General features: G+C 48.2%; 3 protein-coding genes across 3 annotated transcripts in view; all 3 read left to right on the forward strand.

Annotated features, from left to right (window-relative positions):
* OXSR1 (oxidative stress responsive kinase 1) overlaps nt 1-11,590 on the forward strand; it is a 101,339-nt gene extending 89,749 nt beyond the window's left edge. Inside the window, exons 13-18 of the mRNA XM_060022187.1 lie at nt 2,114-2,248; nt 3,559-3,623; nt 5,550-5,602; nt 7,277-7,345; nt 8,205-8,269; nt 8,683-11,590. Of these exons, the coding sequence (XP_059878170.1) occupies nt 2,114-2,248; nt 3,559-3,623; nt 5,550-5,602; nt 7,277-7,345; nt 8,205-8,269; nt 8,683-8,757 (462 nt within the window). The 3' untranslated portion in view covers nt 8,758-11,590. The remainder of the gene's footprint in view (nt 1-2,113; nt 2,249-3,558; nt 3,624-5,549; nt 5,603-7,276; nt 7,346-8,204; nt 8,270-8,682) is intronic.
* A 4,373-nt stretch (nt 11,591-15,963) lies between these two features.
* On the forward strand, nt 15,964-26,135 carry SLC22A13 (solute carrier family 22 member 13). The gene is given in 12 exon segments (XM_060023761.1): nt 15,964-16,030; nt 16,893-17,165; nt 17,168-17,242; nt 17,245-17,273; nt 23,409-23,512; nt 23,752-23,906; nt 24,135-24,275; nt 24,278-24,302; nt 24,469-24,587; nt 24,742-24,848; nt 25,392-25,603; nt 25,808-26,135. Coding segments are annotated over 12 exon segments (1,635 nt in total).
* The window catches only part of SLC22A14 (solute carrier family 22 member 14), a 29,139-nt gene continuing 27,038 nt past the window's right edge, over nt 24,542-26,642 (forward strand). Inside the window, exons 1-2 of the mRNA XM_060021386.1 lie at nt 24,542-24,587; nt 24,734-24,835. The gene's annotated coding sequence lies outside the window, so the exon portion shown is untranslated. The remainder of the gene's footprint in view (nt 24,588-24,733; nt 24,836-26,642) is intronic.

Raw genomic sequence — 26,642 nt, forward strand, 5'->3', positions numbered from 1 at the left:
GCATTTTCAAAACTAATCTTAAAGTTCTGTTTTTCTATCAAAAACTGGAACCAGTGACTAACTTTTGGTTTCCTTTATGTGAAGCTAAGTAAACACAAGATTTTACTTCCTTGTCTCCTTGTTTTGCTTATATGATAACAGCTATTAGACCTCTCATTGCCCTTCTAATTGTTTTCCTCTTTTAACTCTAAATTTTGGCCATTACATTGATATCATTTTCCCCATTACCTTATAATTTTAAGTATGTTTAACTTGAATTTGTACTCAACTTCGGTCTTTTTTCCCCATTACATAACTAAAATTTTCAAACACGCAAAATAATGTTTAATGTCTATGTTAGTTATAAAGCTTCACATCCATTTTGAAAAGCATTGCAGTTATGTTAAGGAACCATTGGTTGATTTTCTTTTTTTATAAGTAATGGAACATCCCCAACATAGAAAAATGTCATTTCTATAATTTCATACTATATACTAAATCTGTATTTTGTAGGTGCTATTTTGCTGGGCAAAGGGGATAGAATAGATGTATTTAAAAATAAACAGGACACAAAGAACTACTATTCTGAAGAAGGAAAAAAAAGTGGACTACTGATATTTGTTACAACATGACTGACTCAAAAACTAAGTTAAAGAAGCCAGACACAAAAAGAGTGCATATTGTAAAATTTGGTTTATATGAAATGTCCACAAAAGGCAAATTGATAGAGGCAGAAAGTAGATCAGTGGTTGCCTAGGGCTGGGTGGGGGAGCCAGAGTTAACTGTAAATGGGCACGGGAAGAGTTGATGGAAGTGTTCTAAAACCAGATTGTAGGGATATTTACAGAAGTAGAAATTCTCTAAAAATCACTTGAGTTGTAGGCCGCCGCCGCCCTCGCCACGGAGCCATGTGGAGATGAGCTCACGAGCTAACCTGAGCCAGCGGCCAGCTGGCGGGCGTCCCAGAGGTGGCGGCGCAGGGAGGGGCCCGACGCACGCACTTGGCCCTGGCGGCCGCCATGGCGGACAGCGGCCCCACAGGGGGCGTGGCGTTGGCGGCTCCAGCCCCTGGACCGGGGAGTGGTGGTCCAGGGCCCCGCGTCTACTTTCAGAGCCCCCCTGGTCCTGCAGGCTAGGGCCCGGGCGGCACGGACAACGAGGGCCCAGTGAGGCGCTGAGGGAAGGTCACGGTCGAGTAGCACCGCAAGGAGCTACGGAGACGCCTCAACCTGGAGGAGTGGATGCTGGAGCAGCTCACTCACCTCTAGGACTGCCAGGAAGAAGAGATCCCAGAACTGGAGATTGACGTGGATGAACTCCTGGACATGGAGAGCGATGATACCCGAGCTGCCAGGGTCACGGAGCTGCTGGTTGACTGTTACAAACCCATTGAGGCCTTCGTCTCTGGCTTGCTGGACAAGATCCGAGGCACACAGAAGCTGAGCACAGCCAGAAGAAGTAAGGGTCCTCGACCCAGGTGAACCGTGGTTCCCACAGAACAATCGCTGCCCCCCCGCAAGCTGGTAACAGCAATACCAGTGAATTTCATGGGACGTAAATTATACCTCAGAAAGTTCTTAAAAACAAAAAAGCGGGACTTTCCTGGTGGTGCAGTGATTAAGAATCCGCCTGCCAATGCAGGGGACACGGGTTCGATCCCTGGTCCGGGAAGATGCCACATGCCGTGGAGCAACTAATCCCATGCGCCACAACTACTGAGCCTGTGCTCTAGAGCTGGCAAGCCACAACTACTGAGCCCACATGCTGCAACTACTGAAGCCCCCATGCCTAAAGCCCTGTGCTCCACAACAAGAGAAGCCACCGCAATGAGAAGCCCGTGCACTGCAATGAAGAGTAGTCCCCGCTCACCGCAACCAGAGAAAGACCGCACACAGCAACGAAGACCCAACACAGCCAAAAATAAACAAATAGATTAATTAATTAATTAATTTAAAAAGCATAGAGATATTTGACTTCCACTTGAAATAGGTGTGTCTTGGGGATGTAGAGATGGGCTGGTTCACTACACAAGGACTACTTTAAAAAGTCTCTCTGCGGCAGTGCTTGCCTGTCAGCAGGCCCGCCTCCCTTTCCTCTCAGCTTAAGCAGCACTGTGTGTGTGTTTTTGTTACAGCTGTTTTCAACAACTGATCCTGTGGGTACTTTACTCCAAGTTCCAGAACAGATTTCTGCTCATCTACCTCAGCCAGCTGGGCAGATGACTGCACAGCCAACTCAAGTCTCCCTGCCGACCCCCGCGGAGCCTCAGGTACAGCAGGGATGTGCTTTCTTTCCTGGTCAGCCATCCAGGTGGAGGCAGAGGGTGGAGGCTAACCTGGACCGCCGCCTGGTGCCATGAGGGTGATGTCCTGGTAGATTTTGAAACAAGTTAGAAATCTGTTTTCACGGTTTTAAATGTATGCAGATAAGAGTTTAACAAAGATCACACAGGTTTCATTTAGCAACAAAATAAGTTAATGATGGAAATATTTCAAACAGCAAAAGTTGGAGGGGGGGGCGGTAATTTCTTGTCAGCTTTTTTTTTCCTCACACGAAGGCGAGGGGTTTTGCCCACTGAGGCGGCTCAGTGCCCCGGTGGCTCCTGCACTCAGGAGGGACGGCGCTGGGGGGTCTGGCGCCCCACGGCTCCCGCTCCCTCTCCCTCGCCCTCTCGGATCGCTGGGGAAGGCTGTCTCACCCAGGGTGCGTCGTCCCCCACACCCCGTCCCCGGAGCACTGTTTTCATCTGCATCCCAGTGGTGCTCTGCCTTTGGAGATCACTGCTCTGAGCTCTTCCAGTTAGTCACATTCTAACTTCATTTACCTTTTCTTTGCCCAAGTTTTCCATTTCTGCCCATCATATGGGAAAAGATACAGTTGTCTTATGAAAACTGATGGAAAGATTGGATTTGTTTTATAAACGGCTTAAATAGAATGTATATCCTCTGTAAGGCAAGGGACAGCTGTATGGTTTTCAGAGAGGATTAGTTTAGTCATTAGAAGATGTGGAGGGACTTCCCTGGTGGCACAGTGGTTAAGACTCCGTGCTCCCAATGCAGGGGGCCCAGGTTCAATCCCTGGTCAGGGAACTAGTCCCACATGCATGCCGCAGCTAAGGAGCCGGTGCAACCAAATAAATAAAATAAAATATTTTTTTAAATTAAAAAAAAAAAAGATCTGGAACATCCAGGGTGGGTGGTTTTGTGAGGGGTAGCCAGTTTAGACCTTACTGGCAGATGTGTTGCCACTGGCAGATTTTTTAAAGGGAAAAACCCAGCTTCGTGTTCTTCATGCTTATATAGAGGAAGAGAGGTCTGAAAAATACAAAATTAAATGTGGCTGTGTATGGAATTTCGTGTGGGTTTGAGAATTATCGTTCTCATTATGTTTGACATTGAGCTCTTGTTGCTGCCTTGTGGTACATGTCCTCCTGCAGCAGGGAGTGTCCTAGGGACTAGGTTGGCCACACCTGGAGATGAAGAAAATTGATGCCAAGTGGACAATTCTGCAGATGAGCATTAGTCACCTCCATGCTTAATAGTCCAGGCAATGACTTTATACCTTTCAATGCTTTTTTAGGCTCTGTCTTCAGGAGCAGGTTCACAAGAAACCAAGATCCCAATCAGTCTAGTACTAAGATTACGGTAAGTAGACATTCTGGTGTTGTTTTCTGAATACTCTGAATATGCTGATTTCTATTTGAAAGTTACTCCCCCTTCTAGTAGTTCATGCCTGAGAGTAACTGGATAGGATCGTGTGTGTTTGCTTGTGGGTGTATTATTTCCCTCAGAAATAATAGCAGTAGTGTGAGGACCTGAATTAGCATTGACTCATTCCTCCTTCCACTTGTGAATTCCTAGTCATCTTCTCAGTATGACCATAATTAGAGTAGAGGCAGCAAGACTGTTTGGGGAATGTTTTGATTTTACCACTGACAGTAATGAAATTATGCTATAAATGTGAAGAAAGCAGATCTGGTTACCTTTTCTTTATAGAAGCCTACTCTGTATACCTGGACTCAAATAGTTCTGAATTAATACAGTGTCTTGGTAATCTCATCCTATTTTAACTGTACACAAAGAATGTTATTTGTCTCTCTTCAAAATTTTGTTTTGAAAACTTACAGCAGTTAATAGAGAGTATAACAATTCTATTTGACATGTGCTTCAGGAGGGGAGAGGATACTTGTAAGTGATGTAGTTAGCTTTTTTTTTTTTAACAACTTTATTGGAGTATAATTGCTTTACAATGGTGTGTTAGTTTCTGCTTTGTAGTTAGCTTTTTGAAGGGTGCTTTTTAGTGGACTGTGTTCCAGACTTGTTTATGGAAGAGGAGGCTAGATTCTTATTCTCACTTATGAAGACTTTGAAGTTAAATGACTAGGCAGTTCAGTTTAGCATATTGTTATCTTTGAAGGTGTTTGTGCTTGGCATGACAGTCACATCACTAAAGTGATAATGAACACTTGACCTTAATTTTATTCAGCTTTCAGACTAAGTACAGCACTATTAGCTATTGTGCTAAGATACTGAGAAAAAGAGAAAATGAAATGCAATAATCAAGTCTGTGTTGGAAGTTGATTTGTATTGTGTACTTAGCATAGCTAAAAACAAGTTTCAGTAGTAGACATGCAGAAGTGTAAGTCTGTGTAGACAAGTGCAAAGAGACAACATGAGGGAGAAAATCACTGTGGGGCAGGATGTGTTGGATTTGGATAACTATATTTTAAGCACAATTTCAGTAACATCAAGTATGTGTCAGATAGACCTAAGCTCCCTGAACTGTTTAGATAAAATGGATTTGGGTCCTAAGTAATCACTCATGTCTGCCTTTAGACATAATATTCTAATTTCTCCATCTTTAACCAGAACCTCCAGGGAGCTTAGTTAATCTCAGTACTTGGTGTGGTGTGCAATCTATGTAACTATCTTTCACCAGTCACATTTTAATCTCTGGAGCCTTATATTAACTCTGCTGCCAGTATGGGCCCCATTTCTTTCCCCATCTTCTCTGCCCACCCAAATCCTTCCTATCCATTAAGTCCTATCTAAAATACTACTTCTAAAGTTTTTCCTCATTATCCCAATCTGTATATTCTTTATCCTTCTCCTCTGAACCCCTGTGGAATTTGGGGAAGCATCATGTGTTTCATTCTGTGAGTCTAGTCAGACTGATCACCAGTGGTGGGCAAGGTACTCTCCTAGGCATAGGGGTGTGGGGGGTAGGAGTGGGGATAAGGAAGAAAAGGGCATCCTGTATCATGTTAATCACACCCCCCTGTGCTCATACAGATATTCCTCTTAGTCTAATATGATCATCTTAGTGGGAATAAGGATGGGCATGGGCATATATTGACCAGTGAAGGACATAAATTAAAAGGGTTGTAGAACAATTAGATGATCACTCTGAGTTGTTTGCTCTGAGCCCTCAGTGTGAGCTCATTAGGACAAATCATACAGTCTATGGGACAGAAAGATCTTTCTCTTGGCATAGCTTTCCTGATATATGTAGGCGGACCCTGAATGCATAAATTCAGACATTTATTTTATACATTTTGTTTTCTTTCATAGGAATTCAAAAAAAGAACTAAATGATATTCGATTCGAATTTACTCCTGGGAGAGGTGAGGCATCAAAACATTGAAAACAAAATAACTGCTCATTTGTCATTTTAAGGAAATGTGTGAGAAGTTTCTGTCCTCTAGATATATTTTCCTCTTAAAGGGTGATAAAAATGTTCCTGGCCTAAAGGTTTTGGGGGGCATATGAATAAAATTAAAATGCAGTTTATTTACTACTACCTCATTTAGAAAACCTAGTATAATACAAAGAGTATTGAATATAACTCTAATTTACTGCTTACTGTATGGCAGACATTGTGCTAATCAGTATCTCATTAAATTCTCAAAACTGCCCCCTAAGGAAAGATTATTGTCCCCACGGCATAGATGATGAAATCAAGGCTTAGAGAGAGTGAAGTAACTGGTTGCAGTTCCCACAGCTGAGAAGAGGTGTAGCTGGAATGCAAACCCAGATCTTTCGGAGCGCAGAGTTCCTGCTCTTATCACTGAACGTGGTTGTCCTCCATGACAATAAAGAAGCAGTAAGGCTTCCAGTCCCCTCCCTCCCAGCTAAAGCTGAGCCCTGTCATTGCAGTTTCTGGCCGTGAACTTCTCCCAGGGACAAAGCTTATTTTCTTTCTTGCCTTTGTTACTCAGGATTGGTATTTGGGAAGTGGCCCGCAGCCAGCTGGTATCCGTCCTGTGTGCCACGCTTAGTCTTCCTGCTGTCTCAGTATCATGAGCAGTTCACTCAAATGCAGAGAACAAATGCACATGTACAGAGATGTATCTGTTTTCCTTTTTAAAGCCAGGCAGAGTCACATTTTAAGGTACTCATTCAAATCGCTGGTCTTTGGCAAATGTATGTGCACAGCCCCTCCCCAGAGGTCCTCCCGTTCCCTCTGAGGGGATCGGTGTTCAGGCCTCGGGAAGGAGTCAATTGGAGATGAGGTTAATTGATGGTACTCTGTCCTCATCTTTTTAGTTTCTAGTTATATACCCATTGCTCAGACAGTACAACCTATAATAATTAGATATGAAGGAAGACCCACCAGAATAAAAAAGAAAATTATTTTAGCAAAAAAAACAAAACCAAAAAAAAAAAACTGGGAGTATGACCCACAAAGAGAAGAGATTACAGTTTGTTTTCTTAAGATTTATGGGGGCAATTCCCTGGCGATCCAGTGGTTAGGACTCCATGCTTTCACTGCCGGGGGCACATGTTCAATCCCCAGCCAGGGAACTAAGATCCCACAATCCGTACGGTGTAGCCAAAAAAAAAAAGAGAGAGATTTAATTGGGACTAAATTATTCTGCTTTATTAGCCCTGGAGATGTTATACACTCACCATCACGTCTCAGAGCTCATAGGGCTGGCATCCAGGGTTGTCCTCAGACTAGTAGTTTCTTCTGCAGCATCATTATCAGGTGCTCTTCCGAAAAGGGCAAGAAGCCATCTAAAGTACACCATCATTTAGAACGTTATCTTTACGTTGAGCTGATATTTGCCGTCTGGGTGATACAGGTTCCACCCTCTACCTAGACCTGTGATAGTCCCTCACTTGAGATAATCCTGGTGGGAGGAGAAACCTTTATGTGGAGGAAGTCCCCCCCCCCGCCATCTTGGTTCTGTGGATTTAACAGCTAGCTTTGGTCTGGCTGTGCCAGCACCCACTCTGAATGTTCGCAGGGACATGCGTGCACAAGAAACGGAGCACCTTCTTCTTTGTCCTTGCAGATACAGCAGAGGGTGTCTCTCAGGAACTCATTTCTGCTGGCCTCGTCGATGGAAGGGATTTAGTAATAGGTAACTACTTTGTGCTCTGCCTTTGTGTCGCCGTCTCTCTGCTTGTATACTTAGGATCTAGAAAATCAGGCTTTGATTCCACTGAGTAGGTCTAATGGTTCTTGGAATGGTTCTTGGCTTTGCTGAAATAACAGGTATTGGGGACAGTTCCTTCCTTACAAAAAAGAAAATCTCACTTCTGAGTTTGCTTTGTGACCCCCAGTGATAGTGAGTGAAAACTTACCCAGGTCTCTGGGAGATCGTAGAAATGATGACAGAAGTTACAGGTTAGAGTAAGCTTGGCCATATCTAATGCGTTTTGGAGAATGAACGCTATCCTTTTGGAGCTAAGAGTTAAGCAAAAATCATTACAGATTTAGTCCTAAAAAAAGCAGGAAGTAAGAAAAGGCACAGTCGGGCCACAGGTGCATTTTACTGAAGGAAAAGACCATTGCCTAGGACAAGTCAGCAGAGTTTTAAAGGGCCAGATAGTAAAGTAAATAGTTTAGGCTTTGTGGACCATGTAACAGTCTCTGTTTTTACACTCTTCTTGGCTCACAGGCAGAACAGAAACAGGCTGAAGGCCATAGTTGGCTGATTCCCAATCTAGGGCTTTCTGGCCCATGAATAGGCAAATCATACCTCTTTCACCCCAGTGTCTTTCCTAAGTTAAAAGAAAGTTAATTTGACAATGGTAAGATTTATTTGTGCTGCTTGGAGTTGCTTTTAAAAACACCTTGTGTTTAGGGAGCGATTTATCTTTCTGCTTCCATTTTGATTGTACATAGACGATTGTGAACTACCATTTAAGTTGTTAAAATGTGGTTGAAATGTGGATTTACTTAGCTTCTCATTACTTTCTCTGTTTGTATGATTACAGTGGCAGCTAATTTGCAGAAAATTGTGGAAGAACCCCAGTCAAATCGATCTGTCACTTTCAAACTGGTATTCATCCCTTCCTCTGTGTTAAACCATCTCACGTTTTACACACCAGCAGCCTCTGCAGACCAGCTTCCATATTCCCTGAGTGATGAGAATATTTAAGTCTGGTGGATTGTATTTGTTTAACCTCCCCATGCCCTGGGCTGATCCCGCCCTTCATTGGCTTCCCTTCCCCTCTCCCTCTCAGGAAGCCTCCTACCCGAGGCCCTTGACTATTTATCCTCAAGAGAGATTGCTGGTCAATCTGACTCCACCTTTGTACCCAGACTCCACCTACACCTTTATCTGCCTCCTGTGTGTATCCCAGGGACCTGTCCCCCACTGCCCTCTTTCCCACAGTCCCCATGTCTGTTTTAATTGCTGCCTGCAATTTTGTTTATAAATAGCCACAGCTTCTCATTTTGTTTGGTTCTTAGGCATCTGGTGTCGAAGGCTCGGATATTCCTGATGATGGTAAACTAATAGGATTTGCCCAGCTCAGCATCAGCTAAAACACAGCCCTGGAAGAGGTGGCCTAAGGAGATTCCACACATGCGTATCTCTGTTGCTTCTGTTGGCCTAAACTCACTACTGCCAAAGAACCCAGCAACAAACCTCCCAGCTAAGAGCTTTAGAGGTCTTTCTTTATGTTTTTCCTGCCATCATTCCCCCTTTTCCCCACAGGGAAAGAAAAGTTGGATCACCAGTGGCCAGCATCCCTTTAAAGAGTTCCGTTAGTAAACTTACTGCACGTGTCCCCTGTCTTCCTCCATCTGAGAAGTGGCCCAGGTGCCTCAAGGCCCAGGAGGGAGGTGTATCAGCTCATCTTGCCTTACTCCAGTGATGGCACTGGGTGGAAAGTAGCAGCTATCTTGGGCTTCCTCATCCTGCTTGTTCTCCCACACCTGAGAGGATTTGGGCATCTTGGGATATCCCTTTACCACTGAAGTAGCAGTTAAAGGTTGGTTGTTTAGCTGAAGCCCAGAGAATTTAATTTAGTGGGGTTTTGTTTTTGTTTTTGTTTTTTGGTATCCGATATGAATTCCAACAACCTTTGTTAGGATGAAGCACAGCCTCAGATGGAGGCAACCTAAACTGTGTTCTTCTTTTGTTCATGATGTTTCTAAGCGTTTTGCTGAAGCTGCTCTCAGGCACCCCTCTTCATTACTCCCTCCAGAAAGGGTTGCTAGCCTTAACTTCAGCTGGTGCAAAACATCTGACTGTAATCGAACTTCAGCCATCGGATCCTTCAAAGTGGAACTTTGGACTGTTTTTAGAGAAAAGATCAAGTAATGGCTTGTAAAAGAGAATTTCCCCAGCAGTGGTTTTTGAACAGGAAAAATCATAACTCATATCATTGCAGAAGTATTTATTTTCAAATCTTAAAACAATTGAAGAAAAACTGCTCCTTGATCCTCCCATGAAAATCAATTTGCCTGGCCTCCAAATCATGAGGAAATGCAAGGCTGAGATTTCTACAGCAATAAAGGAGACTCGCACTGGGCCAGAGAGGCGTGCCTTCTGCCCCCTCTCCTGCACTGACCCTTTGGAGGGGGTCCCTGTGTGCTGAACCTGACCCAAGATGGAAAGTGAAACCACATGTGCCGTGACTTTTAGGATTTTTGAGTAGACAGTGTTCATTTGATTTTCTACAGAAATAATATAAATTATTCTTTAGGTTTAAAAAAGAGCACCATAATGCAATATGTGAATCATCAGTGGTGTTGATTTTTTCTTTTTTTTCCTACTGTTTCACAGTCAGCCTTTGTCTAACTGCAGATAGCCCTAACAAGTTTTGTAAATGAAAGGGATCCTCAATCTGGCCTTAAAATGACACACAAAGATGGGCTTTGGCCCATCTTTATAGAATCACTCGAGCCCTTTCCAGCATTGTTGGTCTGTGAATAAAAGGATTGCTTTACCTAGTTTTCTCTTAGAGCACTTCTGAAAGCTTTCTCCACAACTAACTTATTATAGTTTTTGTTTCATTCTGAGCTTGTAGTTTTAGTCATGGGCTTTCTTCACCTGCCCTGGATACAAAGGCATGTTGGGAAAGGGATGGGTGTTGTAGAGGAAGGGAGGGGATGCTTTGGGATGGGGGTTGGGAGGAAAGTAGATCAGAGGATCGGACACCAAAGCCCAAGGTCCCAGCAGGATTGGTAAAAGGAGGGAGCCTGCTGAGCCTGGAGACAGAATAGATTGATCAGCTTACTGGACAAATATTTAGCTTTTCTTTTTCCTTTTTTTTTCTTTCTTTTTTTAGAAGAGGGTTGGGGGAACGAGGACAGGAAGGTAGGAATAAGTTATGAAAAAATGTAATGTCCCTTTTGGCACAAGACTAGTGGCTTACCTTAGAGTCTGTGTTTTGGTTTCAGATAAGCCCATCATAGTCTACTTATTTCTGAATCCAAAGGGTGGTGGCATCACTCTATTCTAGCTTTTATTTGGAGGTGGTCGAGAGCCCAAGCTGGAAGTAAGCAGCAGCCCATCTCCCTGTTCAGTTTCTCCAGCCGGCCATTACCTTTGAACTGCAGTGGGACAGGCATGACAGTAGAAGTGGGCTGGGGCTTCCTCTTTCCTTTCCATTCATCTTTTGCCCTGCTGGGAATTAGGAGTCAGACACCAAGCCCCAGGACAGTGTTATTTCTTCTTCTGCTTGATGTATGGTGGACTCGCTTTGCTGGCTTGTGCAGTGATGCTGAAAAAAAATGAGTGAACAGAAACGTTGCAGGTGAGACAGCACGTGACCTAGTGAGCAGTTTTGCTCCTTCCCAGGAGGGGTAATTCAGGATACACCTCTCTCCCTGGATCCCCAGGATTCCCTGGTCCCTGGGGGAGGGACTAACTTAGCACAAGGTAACATGTGCCAATGCTATTTGTGAAATGTATGGTCTTTCTAAATGACTAATGGATTTGTTTGGGTTTTTTGCTTAAGTTGTGAACCAAATCCTAGAGCCAGCTGATACTCTAGTAATCTGGAGGACAGAATAATGGTGTATCAATAAATGGAGGTTCCTCCTTATGATGTATGCTAGATTATGGAAGATGTAAAATATTTGACATCCCCCTCCCTTTTATTTTTATTTTTATTTTTTTGACTTTGTACTTTGCTGCATGTTTCATTCATTTTTAATCAATAAAGAATAAATTGTCTGTGGTGGTGTAAGGATGCTTCACTTTGGTGACTGTTGGTGGGGGCAGTGGGAAGTGGGCCAGGAGGTCACTACTAACTTTAATTTTTCATGCGAATAGAGAAAAGCCAAGGTGCACTTTTCCCGAAAAAGTGTATTAGTCTACAAATTAGAACAGCTTAAAACCAAGTGGGGAAACTGAAATCCCAAAAGAGAGAGAGATCTGCCCAAGGAAGTTTGATAGAGTGGGATAAGGAACTCTTTGCATCGATCTTCTCTGTTTAATTCTGCTCATGCTGTTGGCCGGCGGGGGGGGGGGGGGGGGGGGGGAAGATGCCAGATTCAAGCCCTTGGGAATCTGTTGTGGAAAGTTTAGAGCAGGGCTGAACTTGTTCCCATTTGGCTTTGATATTGAAATGGTGAGGTTTCGTGTAAGATTCTAGGCCCCTCTGTATTCCTCCACCCCCTGGATAAGTAACCTCCCTGATCATAACTCCTTCCCAACAGAAGGTGGTCTTTGAGCCATGACAGGACTGCTTTTGTGTGGGTCCTGGTAATTCAGGCCTCAGGTCCTGGGACCTTGGAATTAATGGTATCATAGCTGATTGAATTTGCTTTCAAGATGAGCAGGTTGTAAGAGCGGACTCTCACTATTGTGGGGATGGAGAGGAGTTGCTGGCTACTCAAAAGTGACCATGATGTATGTGGGGATAAGAGCAGGGGCAAGAGTAAACAGAGCCTCTCCACTTGCCCATAATCTCTAGCAAGATCCAGTCTTGTCCAGAAGCCGGTTTCCTCACCTCTGCCTATTCATAGTAGCAATGCTCAGTGCAACAGTTCGTGGATTCCTCCTGTGGGTCAGGTCATCTACCCCACGTGTTTTGTTTTTCTCTTTTTTAAAGTAGACTTTATTTTTTTTAGCGCAGTTTTAGTTTCATAGCAAAATTGAACAGAAAGTACACAGAGTTGCCATATACCCCCAGACCGCACACACACGCACAGCCGCTCCCACTGTCAGCATCCTGCGCTGCAGTGGTACATGCGTTACAATCAATAAACCTACACTGGCACTTCGTTGTCACCCGAAGCCCATAGTATACATTTGGGTTCACTCTTGCTGTTGTATATTTTATGGGTTTGGACAAACGCACTGTGACGTGTACCCATCGTTGTGGTCTCATAGAGAATGGTCTCACTGCCCAGAAATCCTCTGTACCCTTCTTGTTCATCCCTCCCTCCCCTCTAGTCCCTGGAAACCACTGATCCTTTCAGTGTCCCCAAAGTTTTGCTTTTTCCGGAATGTCATATAGTTAGAATCATACAATATGTAGCCTTTTCAAAACTGCTTCTCTCACATAGTAATATGCATTTAAGGTCTCTGCATGTCTTTTTTGTGACTTGATGACTCATTTCTTTTTAGTGCTAATATTCTGTGCCTGGATATACCAGTTTATTAATCCATTCACTTACTGGCTGTGTCCAAGTTTTGACAGTTATGAATAAAGCTGCTATATATATCTGTGTGCAGGTTTTTATGTGGGTATGTTTCAACTCCTTTGGGTAAATTACCAAGGAGCCCAATGGCAGATTGTATGGTAAAAGTAGGTCTAGTTTTTTAGGAAACCACCTACTGTCTTCCAGAGTGGCTGTGCCGTTTCGCATTCCCAGCAGTGAATGAGAGTCCCTGTTGCTCCACGTGTTCGCTGGCACTTGGCGTTGTCACTGTTTTAGATTTGGGCCATTCTACTAGGTGTGTAGTGGTATCTTATTTTAATTTGTAATTCCCTGATGACAGCGTGTTGAGCATCTTTTCACATGCTTCTTTGCCATCTGTATATATTCTTTGGCGAGGTGTCTGTTTAGGTCTTTGGCCCACTTTTAATCAGGTTGTTCTCTTATTGTTGAGTTTTAAGTGTTCTTTGTATACAGGCAGACTTCGTTTTATTGCAGTTTGCTTTATTTCTGCTTCACAACTATTGCATTTTTTTTTTCAAATTGAAGGTTTGTGGCAACCCTTTGTTGTCAGATGATGGTTAGCATATTTTAGCAATAAAGTATTTTTAAATTAAGGTATGTAATTTAATTAAGGTAATTTAAATTAAGGTATGTAATTTAAATTAAGGTATGTAATTGTTTTCTTAGAATACTATTGCACACTTAGGAGACTACAGTATAAACATAACTTTTTAAAATTTTTATTTATTTATATTTTGGCTGCGTTGGGTCTTCGTTGCTGCGCACGGGCTTCCTCTGGTTGCAGCAAGCAGGGGCCACAGTTCGTTGCCGTGCATTGGCTTCTCATTGCGGTGGCTTTTCCTGTTGCAGAGCACCGGCTCTAGGCGCGCAGGCTTCAATAGTTGTGGCACACGGGCTCAGTAGTTGTGGCTTGCGGGCTCTAGAGCGCGGGCTCAGTAGTTGTGGCACACAGGCTTAGTTGCTCCGCGGCGTGTGGGATCTTCTGACCAGGGCTCGAACACATGTCCCCTGCATTGGCAGGCGGATTCTTAACCACTGAGCCACCAGGGAAGTCCCTAAACAACTTTTATATGCACTAGGAAACAAAAATATTCACTTCATTGTGTCTAGTTGTTCCAGCACCATTTGTTGTATTGTATTGCTCTTTGATCAGTTGAATCTGTGAGTTTCTTTCTGGGCTCTCTATTCTGTTCCATTGATTTATGTGTGTAATCTTTTGCCAGTACCACACAGCCTTGAGTACTCTATAGTCAAGGTTGAAGTCAGGTATTCTCAGTCCTGCACCTCTGTTCTTCTCCAGCACTGTGTTGGCTGTTCTCACCTTATCTACCCTGAGCCCCCAAGCAGTCTGTCAATTACAGTCGGATTCTCCCACTGTGATACTGGTTCCTGTGGAAGTTTGAGTTTGTGGATTTCTGCTCCAAGAAGTTATAGTTCTCTGTATTTACCTGTCTAGCTCCAATTCAAGGGATAGCAGTTTGCCCTGTGACCTCACTTCTCTGACAGAAGAGTTGTTGATTTTTCAGTTTGTTCAGCTTTTTACCTGCTAGAACACAGTGACAGTTTCCAAGCTGTTTACATCCTGGACCAGAAACCAGAATGCCTATCCCCTGTTTTTATCTACTAGAGTTGTTCTCAAATTTGGAAGAAGTTTGAGACACCATCCAGTGCATCCCTGTAGGTGATGTTTGGGGAGTACCTTCCCCTCCCCCCACCATACACACAAACACCGCCCTCTACCCCGTGGACAGCTGATTGCCAGGGATGTGTGTCCATTCAATTTAGCTCCAGTGGTTAGAACACTCTTGTTACACCTCTCTTTGGTCTTAGTTTTGCCCTTTACTGAAGGCAGGTACAAGGAGGGGAAGAGGAGAGAGACAGGCTGTAGGCTCTCCCTGAAGGGCCAGAGGCAGCCCCGTCCTACCCTGCAGTCTCCTAGAGGACAGTGGATGTGACCAGCCTGCTCGGGGACGCCAGAGAGCAGCACATATGCTCCTTTGAGCTCATCCTCCCAGGTCAGTGAGACCACAGGTCCCTGGGGTTACAGTATTCCTGGGAGGACTCCCTCAAAGAAGGGAGCCAGTTTTAGGCTTTGAAGCATCATGGGGAGCCTTTGGCAGACTGGTGGGGTCGGGGGGAGGGTTAGGAGAAGAGATAAGTTAATCAAGAAATTAAGATTGGGGCAGTTGGGAGTACAGTGAAGCCAGTGGCATTTGGGGATCATAGTTACAACTATGGAAGGTCTTTGGTTGAGTCTCACTCTTCTATCAGCATCTCCTCATCATTTATCTATCTGTGTTTTAGAATTCTACACCAAGAAATGGAAGGATCCTTAGAGAGCATCTAGTTCAAGCTTTCCTTATACACAGATGCAGAAATAGAGGCCAGAGGGATAGAAGGAGCGGACTGCGGATCACAGTGAATCAATGGTGGAGATCAAGCTTCCTGCCTCCTACCTCCAGTCCCCTTGGAGCCTTAGAGCTGAAATCCTCACCCTGATCAGAGTGAAAAGATGATGAGGACTGAGCCCAGGCTCCTGTCTCCACCTCAGTTTTCCCCATAATGTGAACGCCAAAGTGAGCAGCAGCAACTAGTAGCGTCTGCTTTCTTGGCAATTCAGTGAAGGCTATGCTGAGGACAAGAACACGTAAGCAAGGTGGGTGAGGAAGAAGAGGTGGGGCTAGGGACAGTGGGGAGCCTGGTGGGGAGTTTGGGAGGGGGCAGAGAGGAATGTCCTCTCCTTAGGCAGGGTTGTGGACCCTTGCCTCTGCCTTCCAGCATCTGCCCTACCTGGACCCTCCCTCTGTGCTGACTAACAGGCCGCGGATGTAGGCACACTGTATCCGGAGCTGCCCTGCACAACCTTGCTCCTTGCCTTCCCTTCACCCATGCTCCTCTGCCCATCTCTTATCTCAAAGTGTTTCAAAATCAAAACACAAAAAGGCTTTCCGATGCTTACCAAGCAAATATGTGAATGTGAATGTGATACCCAAGCGTGTATTTTTCCCTAATGCTCTATTTAATCCCACCATTCCCCACCTCCTATGATTGAACTAGATGCCTTCCAAGCCCTGGGTCTACCTGCAGTGAGACTCCCCCCAGGGAAAAAGGATGGGGGCTTTCATCGTTGGGAGGTTCCTGTTGTCAGAGGTCCTGCCTTCTGTTAGCCTCCTGCCCTGTAAGAATCCTGACCTGCCAGCCCCCATGCCGTGCCCCATCCCAACCTCGACTCCAGCAGGGTCATAGGACTGACCAGCGGGGGCTCGGGCTTTGTCCTTTGTCCCTCTGTGCTCACCAAGGTTGCTCAGGGTGATTGGGCTACCCTTGGGCAGCTTTTGCGTCTGTTTCTGTCTTGGGAGGGTGTTAATGGTTCCTTCCTTGATTAGATAGAGATCAAGATGCACTGGTTAGCTCTGCTGCTGAAGGGAAAGGCATTTATGCCCTTGGTGGGTCTCCTGACCTTCATACTACCCTTGGATTGACTGCTGTTGCATACCACCACATGCTAGAGACCCTGCAGAAGAAAATAACTTCAGGGTCATGAGATCAGGTTGGGCTGTTGGCCGAGTTAATGTGCAGGCTGGGTCCTTGCTGCTCCACTGACTTATCCCCCGCGGTGCAGTGTAGTAGCAACTGCCTTGTCGTGCTGAAATTACTCTCAGAATTTGGACTGTATCATAATGGGAGCGGTTTGCACTGGTGTGAATTGTAGAGGATGTTGCAGTTAGAGGGGATGCTGTCCCTGTATACCATGTAACCTTTGGCTAAAGCTCACTGCTGTGTGCCAGGCCTGAGAAGTTCCTCTTGTGGTGCCTGTCACAGTCCATAAAACATCCTCGGATCCTCCAAGTCAGAGTGGACTATCTTTTCATCATATTCTGTCATTCCTAGACCAGAGCTGGGGAGCTGAGGTGTGACAGGTGGGGCCAGGCAAGGCTGTTTTAAACATTAACGCAGCACCGCCACTGCCCCGAGGAGCCCGTGCCCCAGAGCGAGCTGCAGGGCTGTCTGGTGGCCCCAGCTAAGGAGGCGGTAAGCAGTGACCGTGGCTCCCTTTGCCCAGGTCGCGGCTGACATTGGCAGCTTTGGTCGCTTCCAGGTACAGCTGCTGATACTGCTGAGTGTCCCCAACCTCCTGACTGCCTTCTGCATGTTCACCCAGGTCTTCATGGTCCTGGATGAGGCCCACCACTGTTCAGTGGCCTGGGTCAAGCACCGGACTCTGACCCTGAGCGCTGCTGAGCAGCCGGTGCTGAGCGTGCCTGTGGATGCGGCAGGCAGCCCTGAGCCCTGCCTCCCGTTCCGGCCACCCCCGACGGTGCCAGCCTGGAGGACGTCCTCAGCCACAGCTTCAGTGAGACACAGCCTTGCGAGGTGGGCTGGGTCTATCCTGCAGGAGGCCCCTCTCCCTAAAGAATGAGGTAAGGCTGCCCTTTGGCCTGTCTTTCCACCTCTTTTTAGTCCGTCAGCTCGTCTGCCCGAGCCCGTGCCCTCGGTCTCTGGTGTGGCTGCCTCTGTGGCTGCCCCGCACCCCATGCCTGAATGACGGTGGGTCTGCCTGTTTTGCTCTCTGTCCTCTGCCTGTTGGCTCATCTACCTCTCCATCCATTTCCTTTGTCCAGGGTGTCTGTCCATCTGTCCATTCATCTCTGCCTGTGCTTTTATCTGTCCCGCTGCCTGTCTGCCCAGTGGCCCTCCTTCTTGTCTCTCCTGTTCTCCTGTCCTCATGCCTCTCTTTCTCTCTCTCTCCCCCATGTTCCCACCTGCCTGTCCATTTGCCTTTGTCTTTCCGTCCACCTCTGCATGTCTGCCTGCTTACCTATCTTCGCATTTAACTAACCCTCTGATGCTACCCCTTCCCCGTCCACTCGTCTGCCTTCCTGCTTGCTTGCCTCGAGCTTCCTGCCTTCAGCCTCTCTCTCTAGATCTCCTCCTGCCTGCCTGCCTGCCTGCCTCTTAGATCCTGAAGGACACCCAGGACTCTAGGGCTTGTCCTGCACATAACTGGGCAATTGCTCCTGTTAACTCCATTCTCGTAGGAGGGACCCTGGCAGATCAATAGAAAGTTCCCCACTCCAACCACCTCAGAGCAAGAAAGGCTGCTTCCCAGACAGTGGGGTTGAGCACAGAATGGGGAGATGACTTGGTGAGGGCAACATAAAGACTTGATGGTGGAGCCAGGACTCTCTCATTCGGGGCACCTGCTGCCCAGTTCCCTGCAGGCATGGGAAAGAGCACAAATAGTCCAGAAACCTGAGGGGCAGGGGTTGGGGATCTGTGCAGCTCTCACCTTAATGGTGGCAAATCCTGAACCTCTGTGGAGGGCAATTTGAGCCCCGAGACTAAACATTCACCTCTTAATATGTGACCATACACCTGCCTCCAGAACCGTGGCAGCCTGAGGATGTGTCCTCCTGCCTTCTTCCTGACCCTCCCCCTCATTCCACCCCACAGGGGGAGTAGGTCGCCTTTGAACTCTGCCAGCCCCTGGATCTAGCCCAGCCTAGGCCGGTCTGACCCTCAGTGCCCCCTCCATCATCTCCCCAGTATCCCACCCGTGATAGGTCTGGTCTTCATCGGTCCTTAGGTGTTGTGGAGGTGTCTTCCTCTACATGTGCTCATAAACTCTCTGCCCATCTGGCCAAATGTCACCATCCTTACAGCCCAGGCAGACTTCCAGAGTGCTTGGAGCCAACTCTAGGTCTTGTGCACAGCCTTTGCTGGACTGTTCATGCAATTACATTCAGCCAACAGCTTCTGAGTATTAACTATGCAAGGAACAGAGAACAGAGGCACCCTATTCACCTTCTCTGAGAACATCTGGGCTCCTTGTAGAGGGACAAAGGGCTAGATGGGCTCTAAGGCTAGAATTTGCTTCCTCCTGGGGAGGGAATGGGCAGGCAACTCCCTGAAGGAGTTGGTATGTGAGCTGGGCACCAGGGACCCGAATAAGATTGATGGAGAAGAAGGGAAGGCCTTTGTAGACAGAGAATAGCAAAAGGAAGGCCTGGCAACAGGAAGCAGGTGATGTGTCTGGGAAGCAGCAGGAACCTGGTGTGCCTGGGATAGGGCTGGGCAGGTTATGGGAATGAATGGGACGTTCTCAAGGATTGGGGGCCTCTCTCTTTATCCTCAGTCACCAACTTAGTCTTTGCTGACCCTGGGGTGGGACCTTGGACCTCTGGCCTTTCCCTGACATGCTCCCAGGGACCCACCCTCCCAAGAACTGCGAGTCTCAGGGCAATGTACACTTTTGGTACTTTGTGCCCTGAACCACGTGACAACCTCAAACTCTGGGGCTACCTTGTGTGAGGTATCCACCTTGTTTTCCAGTCAACAAGCAGGGGTTCTGCTACAGACTGAGGACTCCTCTGAGGTGACATCCCAAGTTTCCTTATTATAACCAGCAACTTCATATGCAAAGTGAAATACAAACATAAGAAGAAAAGAATATATTTCCTTATAGGCAGTGTGCCCGTGAAGAACAGAGTACATTTCTCCTTCTCAACCTACCTGTCCAACATTTCCTGGGTGCCCATCCTTGGTAAAAGAGAAAATGACTCCCAGCCCTGTCCACACGAAGCTCTGAATAGGGAGGCAACTAGACCATCACTGAATAGCAACAACAGTGTGATCTGTCCTGAGACCACAAAAGGAAGCAATGGGAGGGAAGGGGAAGCAGAGAGAATAGCCATTTCTAGGGTCTGGAGCATGAAAATGCCTGGCCCCTGTGAGCAATTCTGACATACTAAAGGGGTTGAGAAAAGGCAAGAGTCTTAAAGGGTCTCAGATACAGTGCTGAGGAATTGGGGCTGTCTCCTAGAGACCAAAGGGAGTCATTGATGGTTTTGGAACAGTGAAAGGGAGATTTGATGGGTTTTGCTCCAGGAAATGGGGGTGGGATGCTGTGGGCCACCGTGGCAGGCCCCAGACAGAACCATCCACTGTAGGCATTAGGGCTGGGAAGGTTGATAACTGGTGTCCCAAGTTGGAGCCCTCTTCATCTCTGTTCCATCTGCAACATGACACCAGCATGTGAACTTGGGTAGGTCTTGGCACCTCTCCAAGCCTCTGTCTTTGCTGCAAAACAGAGAGAATGATAAGCCTTCTGGGAGTTAGAATGAGGATTTGATAAGATAGGGGATATCTCATCTACAGGGAGGTAGTGAATGGTGTCCACTAAACAAGGGTGGCAGCCTTGGAGGAGTCCCATGGCTCAGCACTCATGCCTTTAGAGTATGACCGCCCCTTGTGCCTGAGATGCCTGTGTCACCAGCTGTGTGCTTCGTGGCACAGGGGCCAGTACAGCCTCAGCGGAGCTAACATTTGCTGACCTAGCACAGCCACTGTGCTAAGCATGCTATATGTGTTAATTCCTTTAATCCTATCTGGCGATACTATGGAATGTATTTCATCCCCATTTTGTACGTGGGAAACCAAGACACCAGCAGGTCAGCTAACAGATTCAGAGTCACACAGAGTGACTCAGTTCTGACTCCAGAGGCTGACAGCAGCAGGCCTTTGTTCATTATTATTTATTTTAAATAGTGTTTAACTACAAAGCAATCTGTGGTGGCTGGACAAAAAGCAAACAGGATAGAACTGGGTGGAACAACAAGTTCAAGTACCTGGTCCTGCTGCACTTCATTCTCAGGGGCAATCCATTCATCATTTGATATATATTTAAAGTTCTTATAAAATTAGCAGTTGTTGGACTTCCCTGGTGGCGCAGTGGTTAAGAATCCACCTGCCAATGCAGGGGACACGGGTTCGAGCCCTGGCCCGGGAAGACCCCACATGCCGCGAAGCATCTAAGCCCGTGCGCCACAACTACTGAGCCTGCACTCTAGAGCCCGTGAGCCACAACTACTGAGCCCACGTGCCACAACTACTGAAGCCCACATGCCCTAGAGCCTGTGCTCCACAGCAAGAGAAGACACCGCAATGAGAAGCCCACGCACTGCAATGAAGAGTAGCCCCTGCTCACCACAACCAGAGAAAGCCTGAGGGTAGCAATGAAGACCCAACACAGCCAAAAATAAAATTAATTAATTTTAAAAAATAAAAATAAAATTAACAGTTGTCCTTCAGGACAGAACTAGGAGCAAAATGTTGTCTCCTGAGTTGGTTAATTTTTTGCTAAAGGTTATTAACTAATGGAGATTGGCTACTCATCTGACTGAAGGTATTAGTTCCTTCCTTCATTCACTCATTCCTTCACTCAGGAAACATTACCTTAGCTTTCCCTCAGTTTCACTCACTGCCATCCAGTTTCAGTCACTGCCAGGACTAGCTGCTTAACCTCTTCTCCCTTAGACGAATAAAGCAGTCTCCTACCTTTTTGGCACCAGGGGCCGGTTTCGTGGAAGACAGTGTTTCCACAGACAGGGCGGTGGGTGTTGGGGGAATGATTCAGGCGGTACACGAGTGATGGGGAGTGATGGGGTGTGATGGGGAGTGGCAGATGAAGCTCCGCTTGCTCGCCGCCGTTCACCTCTTGCTGTGCAGCCTGGTTCCTAACAGGCTGTAGAGTGGTACCGGTCCGCAGCCCAGGAATTGGGGGCCCCTGGGGGAATATAATAATAAGTCAAGGATCGTTGTCAGAATTATATGAGATGGGACTTCCCTGGTGGCCGAGTGGGTAAGACTCCACACTCCCAATGCAGGGGGCCCAGGTTCAATCCCTGGTCAGGGAACTAGATCCCGCATACATGCCATAACTAAGAGTCTGCATTACCACAACTAAGAGTCCACATGCCACAACTAAGAAGTCAGCATGCCATAACTAAAGATCCTGCATGCTGCAATGAAGATCCTGTGTGCCACAGCTAAGACACGGCACTGCCAAAATAAATAAATAAATAAATAAATAAAATTTTTTAAATGAGATAATGCATGTAAAACATTTGGCACATTACCCAACCCAGAGTAAGCTCTCAAAAAGCATTAACAGGGGCTTCCCTGGTGGCGCAGTGGTTGAGAATCTGCCTGCCAATGAAGGAGACACGGGTTCGAGCCCTGGTCTGGGAAGATCCCATATGCCGCAGAGCAACTAAGCCCGTGCGCCACAACTACTGAGCCCGCATGCCAGAACTACTGAAGCCTGTGCGCCTAGAGCCTGTGCTCCACAGGAGAAGCCACCGCAATGAGAAGCCCATGCACCACAACGAAGAGTAGCTCCCGCTCGCCGCAACTAGAGAAAGCCCATGCGCAGCAATAAAGACCCAATGCAGCCAAAAATTAAATAAATAAATAAATAAATTTTTTTTAAAAAAAGCATTAATATTGTTGTGAAGCTACCTCTGTGAGCTCTGGAGAACAGCTCATGTGTCATGATACCCTCATAAACATATGGAGCTGAGCTATGTGCAGAGGGGCATAAAACTCACAGATGGAGGTGGGGAATATCAGTCACATGCACTTATTGTTATGTGCACATTGCAGTAGACAAGTGTACAGACGTGTATGGACACCCATATTTTCATCACTTGGTTTCCCAGTCTGTCAGGTTCTCTCTGTGAGTCTCCAGGTGGGTTGTCCCCCTCACATCGTGTGTGTATGTGTCTGTGTGTGTGTCCGCGTGTGTGCAGGCCTGCACATTCCTCCATCCTAATCTCTTTCCTCAAGGAGTGTGTGAGGGCTCCTTAGGATTCTGACTGCCTGTGAATGATGGGAGTTTCAGGGGGGTTTTGCAGCCAGTTGGGAAAAGTTGGAAAGGCCCAAGCAGGTCACAGGGGTGCCATGGTTGTGGGAAAGAGGCCCCATTTGTCAGGAAGAAGCAGTTAATGACTGTCAGAGGGTTCCCAAACTGTACATTCTTAGTGGGTCAATAATTTTACATGGCATCTCCAGGCCAAAAAAATACCTAAAAGTTTCACATATTAAGTAATTTGTTCCAAACAATTTAAGAAGGGGGACTTCCCTCACGATCCAGTGGTTAAAGCTCCATGCTTCCACTGCAGGGGGCACGGGTTCGATCCCTGCCCTAAGGAATCCCAGATGATCCCACTGAGATCCCACATGCCGCGTAGTGCAGCCCAAAACAACAACGACAAAAAACAAAAACAAACAACTTAAGAAGGATTTATGTACTAATAACTCAGTAGCTGTTTAAAAATATATATACACGAATCAAAAGAAAACACTTTTACATCCTAATGTGCAGTTACTTCCTAATAGGATGTATTGGGAACTGCAAAACGTCTTGATCCTTGAACCCCGCCACCCTCATTTTCTGACCCACATTGAGTTTCACGTGGTGCTTGCTTTTTTTCATAGTAACTTCCAAAAACACAACTTCACACAGGTATGATGTCACTGAAAAGAATTGCGTGAATCATCTGGAGCTGGTAGTTTGATATGAAGCAGATGTTGAGGGTCACAGTGTTTCCCTTTACACTTCTAAGTATCGTGTTGTGCACCCTGAGTTCACGCTGGTGCCCTGCGATGCCTTGCCTGCCCCACTTCTGTCCTGAGAGGTTTGTGGTGGGCGGGCTGGCTGGTAAAGGACTCGCCCTCGCTGCCCCTAGACTCACATCTGCATGTGTCTGCCTCAGCTGAACCTGGCCTGTGGTCGGAAGCATCCGAAGGACACCTCCCAGTCGGTGGACCTGGCTAGGCTCCTCACTGGGGCGCTCATCGTCGGGCCCCTCTGTGACTGGTAAGAACCTTGAGCAGCTCCCGCAACCCAGCATGCTCTTGGGTTCCTGGCCCAGTTCCTCCCCACCACGTGCCCCTCTCGCTGGTCTCCAGGTAAGGCCCTGTCTCCCCGCAATGGGGCTCCCAGGTGGGGCCCTGCACCCTCCCGCAGACAGAGTACCCAGGGCAGGGCCGGGGGCTGGGTCTCCCTCCTTCCCCTCAGACAGACTCCCTCCTCAACCTGCCCCTTTCTTACCCCAGGATTGGCCACGAGGCCACTGTCCTGGTGCAACTGCTACTCTTCGCCATCCTTGGCATGGCCGCAGCCTTTGTGCCCGGCTTTGAGCTCTACACGGCCCTGCGCTTTGCTGTGGCCACGGCCGTCGTTGGATATACCTTCAGCAGCGTCACCCTACGTGGGTATCTGGGTCCCGCGCCATCAGCCGCAGAGTGGGGCCTTGGGGTCTGGGCGGCCACGCTCCCACGCTGCCTGTGGGGCCCACTCAACTCCCCGCACCTAACGTGACGGCACCAGCACTCCCTGTACCGGGCCAGGACCACAGCCCCTGACCTGGTGGCGTCTAGCCATGGCAGGGAGTGAGAGGGCAGGGTCCGGGCCAGCCTCAGACTCAGCGTTCTCACAGTTGCAGGGTGGGTGGGGCCCTGATAGAGAACTCAGGCTGTGGTCCTGGCCCAGTACACCTTCTCCGTGGAGCAGATGGCCCTCGCAGGACTCGCCCATGGCTTCCAGAGCTGGAGGCTTTTCCAGATGGCTGGCGCTGCACCTGTCTTCCGCTCTTCCTTTACTTCTGGTGAGGAGATACTTCCCAGGCAAGCTGCCTCTCGGTTGGCTACATGTCCAGAGAGGTGTCTGGGAGAGCGAACCTGTGGGATCAGTGTGCACTGGGACAGCGGGGAGGCTCCTGGGGGAGTGGGGAGGCCCAGGTCCAGGCCCCAGGGTCACAGCCCGACCTACAGGGCTCTGCTGGAATCTGCACGGTGGCTCCTGACCCGGAGGAGGGTAGAGGAGGCTAAACAACCGATCCAGAGGGTGGCCTCGGTCAACAAGCGAAAACTTCTCCGAGCTCCTGAGCCAGGTACTTGCAGTAGCTGGGCCAGCCCTGCCCTGGTCTGACCACACAGCCCGGCCTGCCTGGCCCCTCACTCTGCACCTCCCTCCCGGATGGTCCCAGAGAAGACCGGCCCCACGGGGGATGCCCTGGATCTGTTCTGACACCCCCAGCTCCCCAGGCACTGTGATGGCTCTGGTGGGGAAGTTTGCCACGGCGGCCGGATTTACCATCTCCTACGTGTAGTCTGCTGAGCTCTTCCCCACTGTCATCAGGTAAGGACTGCAGGTGCAACTCCTGTTCCTCTGCTCCTGAGACCCTGATTTTGGCCATCCCTCCTCTGCCCTTACTGCTGTTCCCCAATGAGCTTACAGAGCTGGCTCTGGGGCAGCAGTGCTGGATGGGGTCCAAGGCTGGATGGGGTCAGTGGAGAGCAGAGGAGAGCAGCGGAGGGCAGATACAGGAGGGGCCACATCCTGGCCTTGTCAGGACTGGAACATGGAGTAAGTCCCAGGTTTGATGAATGGCTCAGAAGGAAGACTCCGGTGGGGATGGGAGGTGGTCAGGAGGTGCAGCCTTTGACCTGAGACTCGACAGGTGAGCAGGAGTACAGCAGGCAGACAGAGAGGCCTGGAGGTGGCAAAAGCAGGCCGCACAGTAGGACTCGGGGAAGTGCAGGAGGAGGGGGCAGGAAGGCTGGCTGGACTGCACGGGCCTGGAGACTCTGCAGGCCTGGAGACCAGATGAGACACTCGGGTGCTTCCAAGGAAATGAGCTGTGGCCCAGCGGAGGCCGGGTCTTCTCGGCTTGCGCTCACCTTTGCGCGGGCAGACGGGCATGGGGCTGGTGGGCATTTTCTCGAGGATCGGGGACATCCTCACGCCACTCGTGACCCTGCTGGGTGAGTACCACACGGCCCTCCCTATGCTCATCTACGGCAGCCTCCCCGTCGGGGCTGACTTACTCTGTGCCCTGCTGCCAGAGCCACGTGGCTGGAGCACGAAGGACGCCATGGACGACCTGGAGCAGGAGTCCTGCCCACAGCGAGGTGCTTGGTCTCTCTGAAACCCAGGACCTCATATCAGTGACCCCATCCCCGAAGGGGCTGTACTTCACCATTTGTCCATTGTGGCAGAGAGGCCCATATGGCATCCTCACGATTCCCCTACTTTGGGGAGGGGATGGCGAGGAACTGTAACACGGGATCAGTGCCTAAGCAGCCAATGACAGCCTTCCGCTTCCTCCAGCCCTCTGAACGCAGTGCCCTCGGAAAAGGATTCCGAGGCCTCAGGAAGTACTTCTAGCCCAGGGGTGGCCTTTAGAGCAGCACGTACCTCTGAGTGTGTCTCCGAAGCCAGAGCAGCAGCAGCAGAGAGCTGCCTGAACACTCCCCTGGGAACAGCTGGACCCGTGAGCATGACCGTCTTGCTGACGGAGGCAGCACCCCATGAGCTGGCCCCAGAGCCAGCCAGCCACTGCCCAGCCCCATCCCAGAAGCATCCGAGACAGGCCTCCCTCCTTTCAAAACCTTTCTCATCCCCAGAGCCCCACGTCCAATACCCTGTTCTGGGTTAGAGTCTTGGGCGTGTCTTGGGCTTAACTTGTTCTCTGACAGTCTTGTGGGGATATGGCTCCTCAGATCCCCTCCATCTGGGGTCCCCCTGCCCTGAAAACACAGTCAAGCCAAAAACAGAACAGCTGGGTAGGGCCTCTCCAAGTAGGTGAGAGTAGGAAGAGAAAAACACTTAAAAGTTCTGGACTCGCCCAGGCAGGTGAAGGAAAAGCTGTGGATGAAGGGAAGGTTGTGGTTCCTCCAATGGCTGGACTAGGCCCGTCTGGATAAGGTGGGACCCACAGGGCATTTGCTCCAGCTGAGCGGGCACTGATTCAGTCAGAATCGAAGCTTCAGTCTTGCCTTCTCTTCAAAGATTCTCCTTCCCCTGTCCTGCACTCAGGGACCAGTGGCGGGGAGAGGGAGGATGTGGGTCCTGTTCCTCTCCGGGCCCCTCCTCCCTTTCATGCTCTGCTTCTCTGGCTCCTTCAGGGCCCATGCAGGGTGAGGGAAAGGGGAAGAAGTCTTCT

The sequence above is a fragment of the Delphinus delphis genome, chromosome 10 (genome assembly GCF_949987515.2).
Source record: "Delphinus delphis chromosome 10, mDelDel1.2, whole genome shotgun sequence".
Classification (NCBI taxonomy): Eukaryota; Metazoa; Chordata; class Mammalia; order Artiodactyla; family Delphinidae; genus Delphinus; species Delphinus delphis.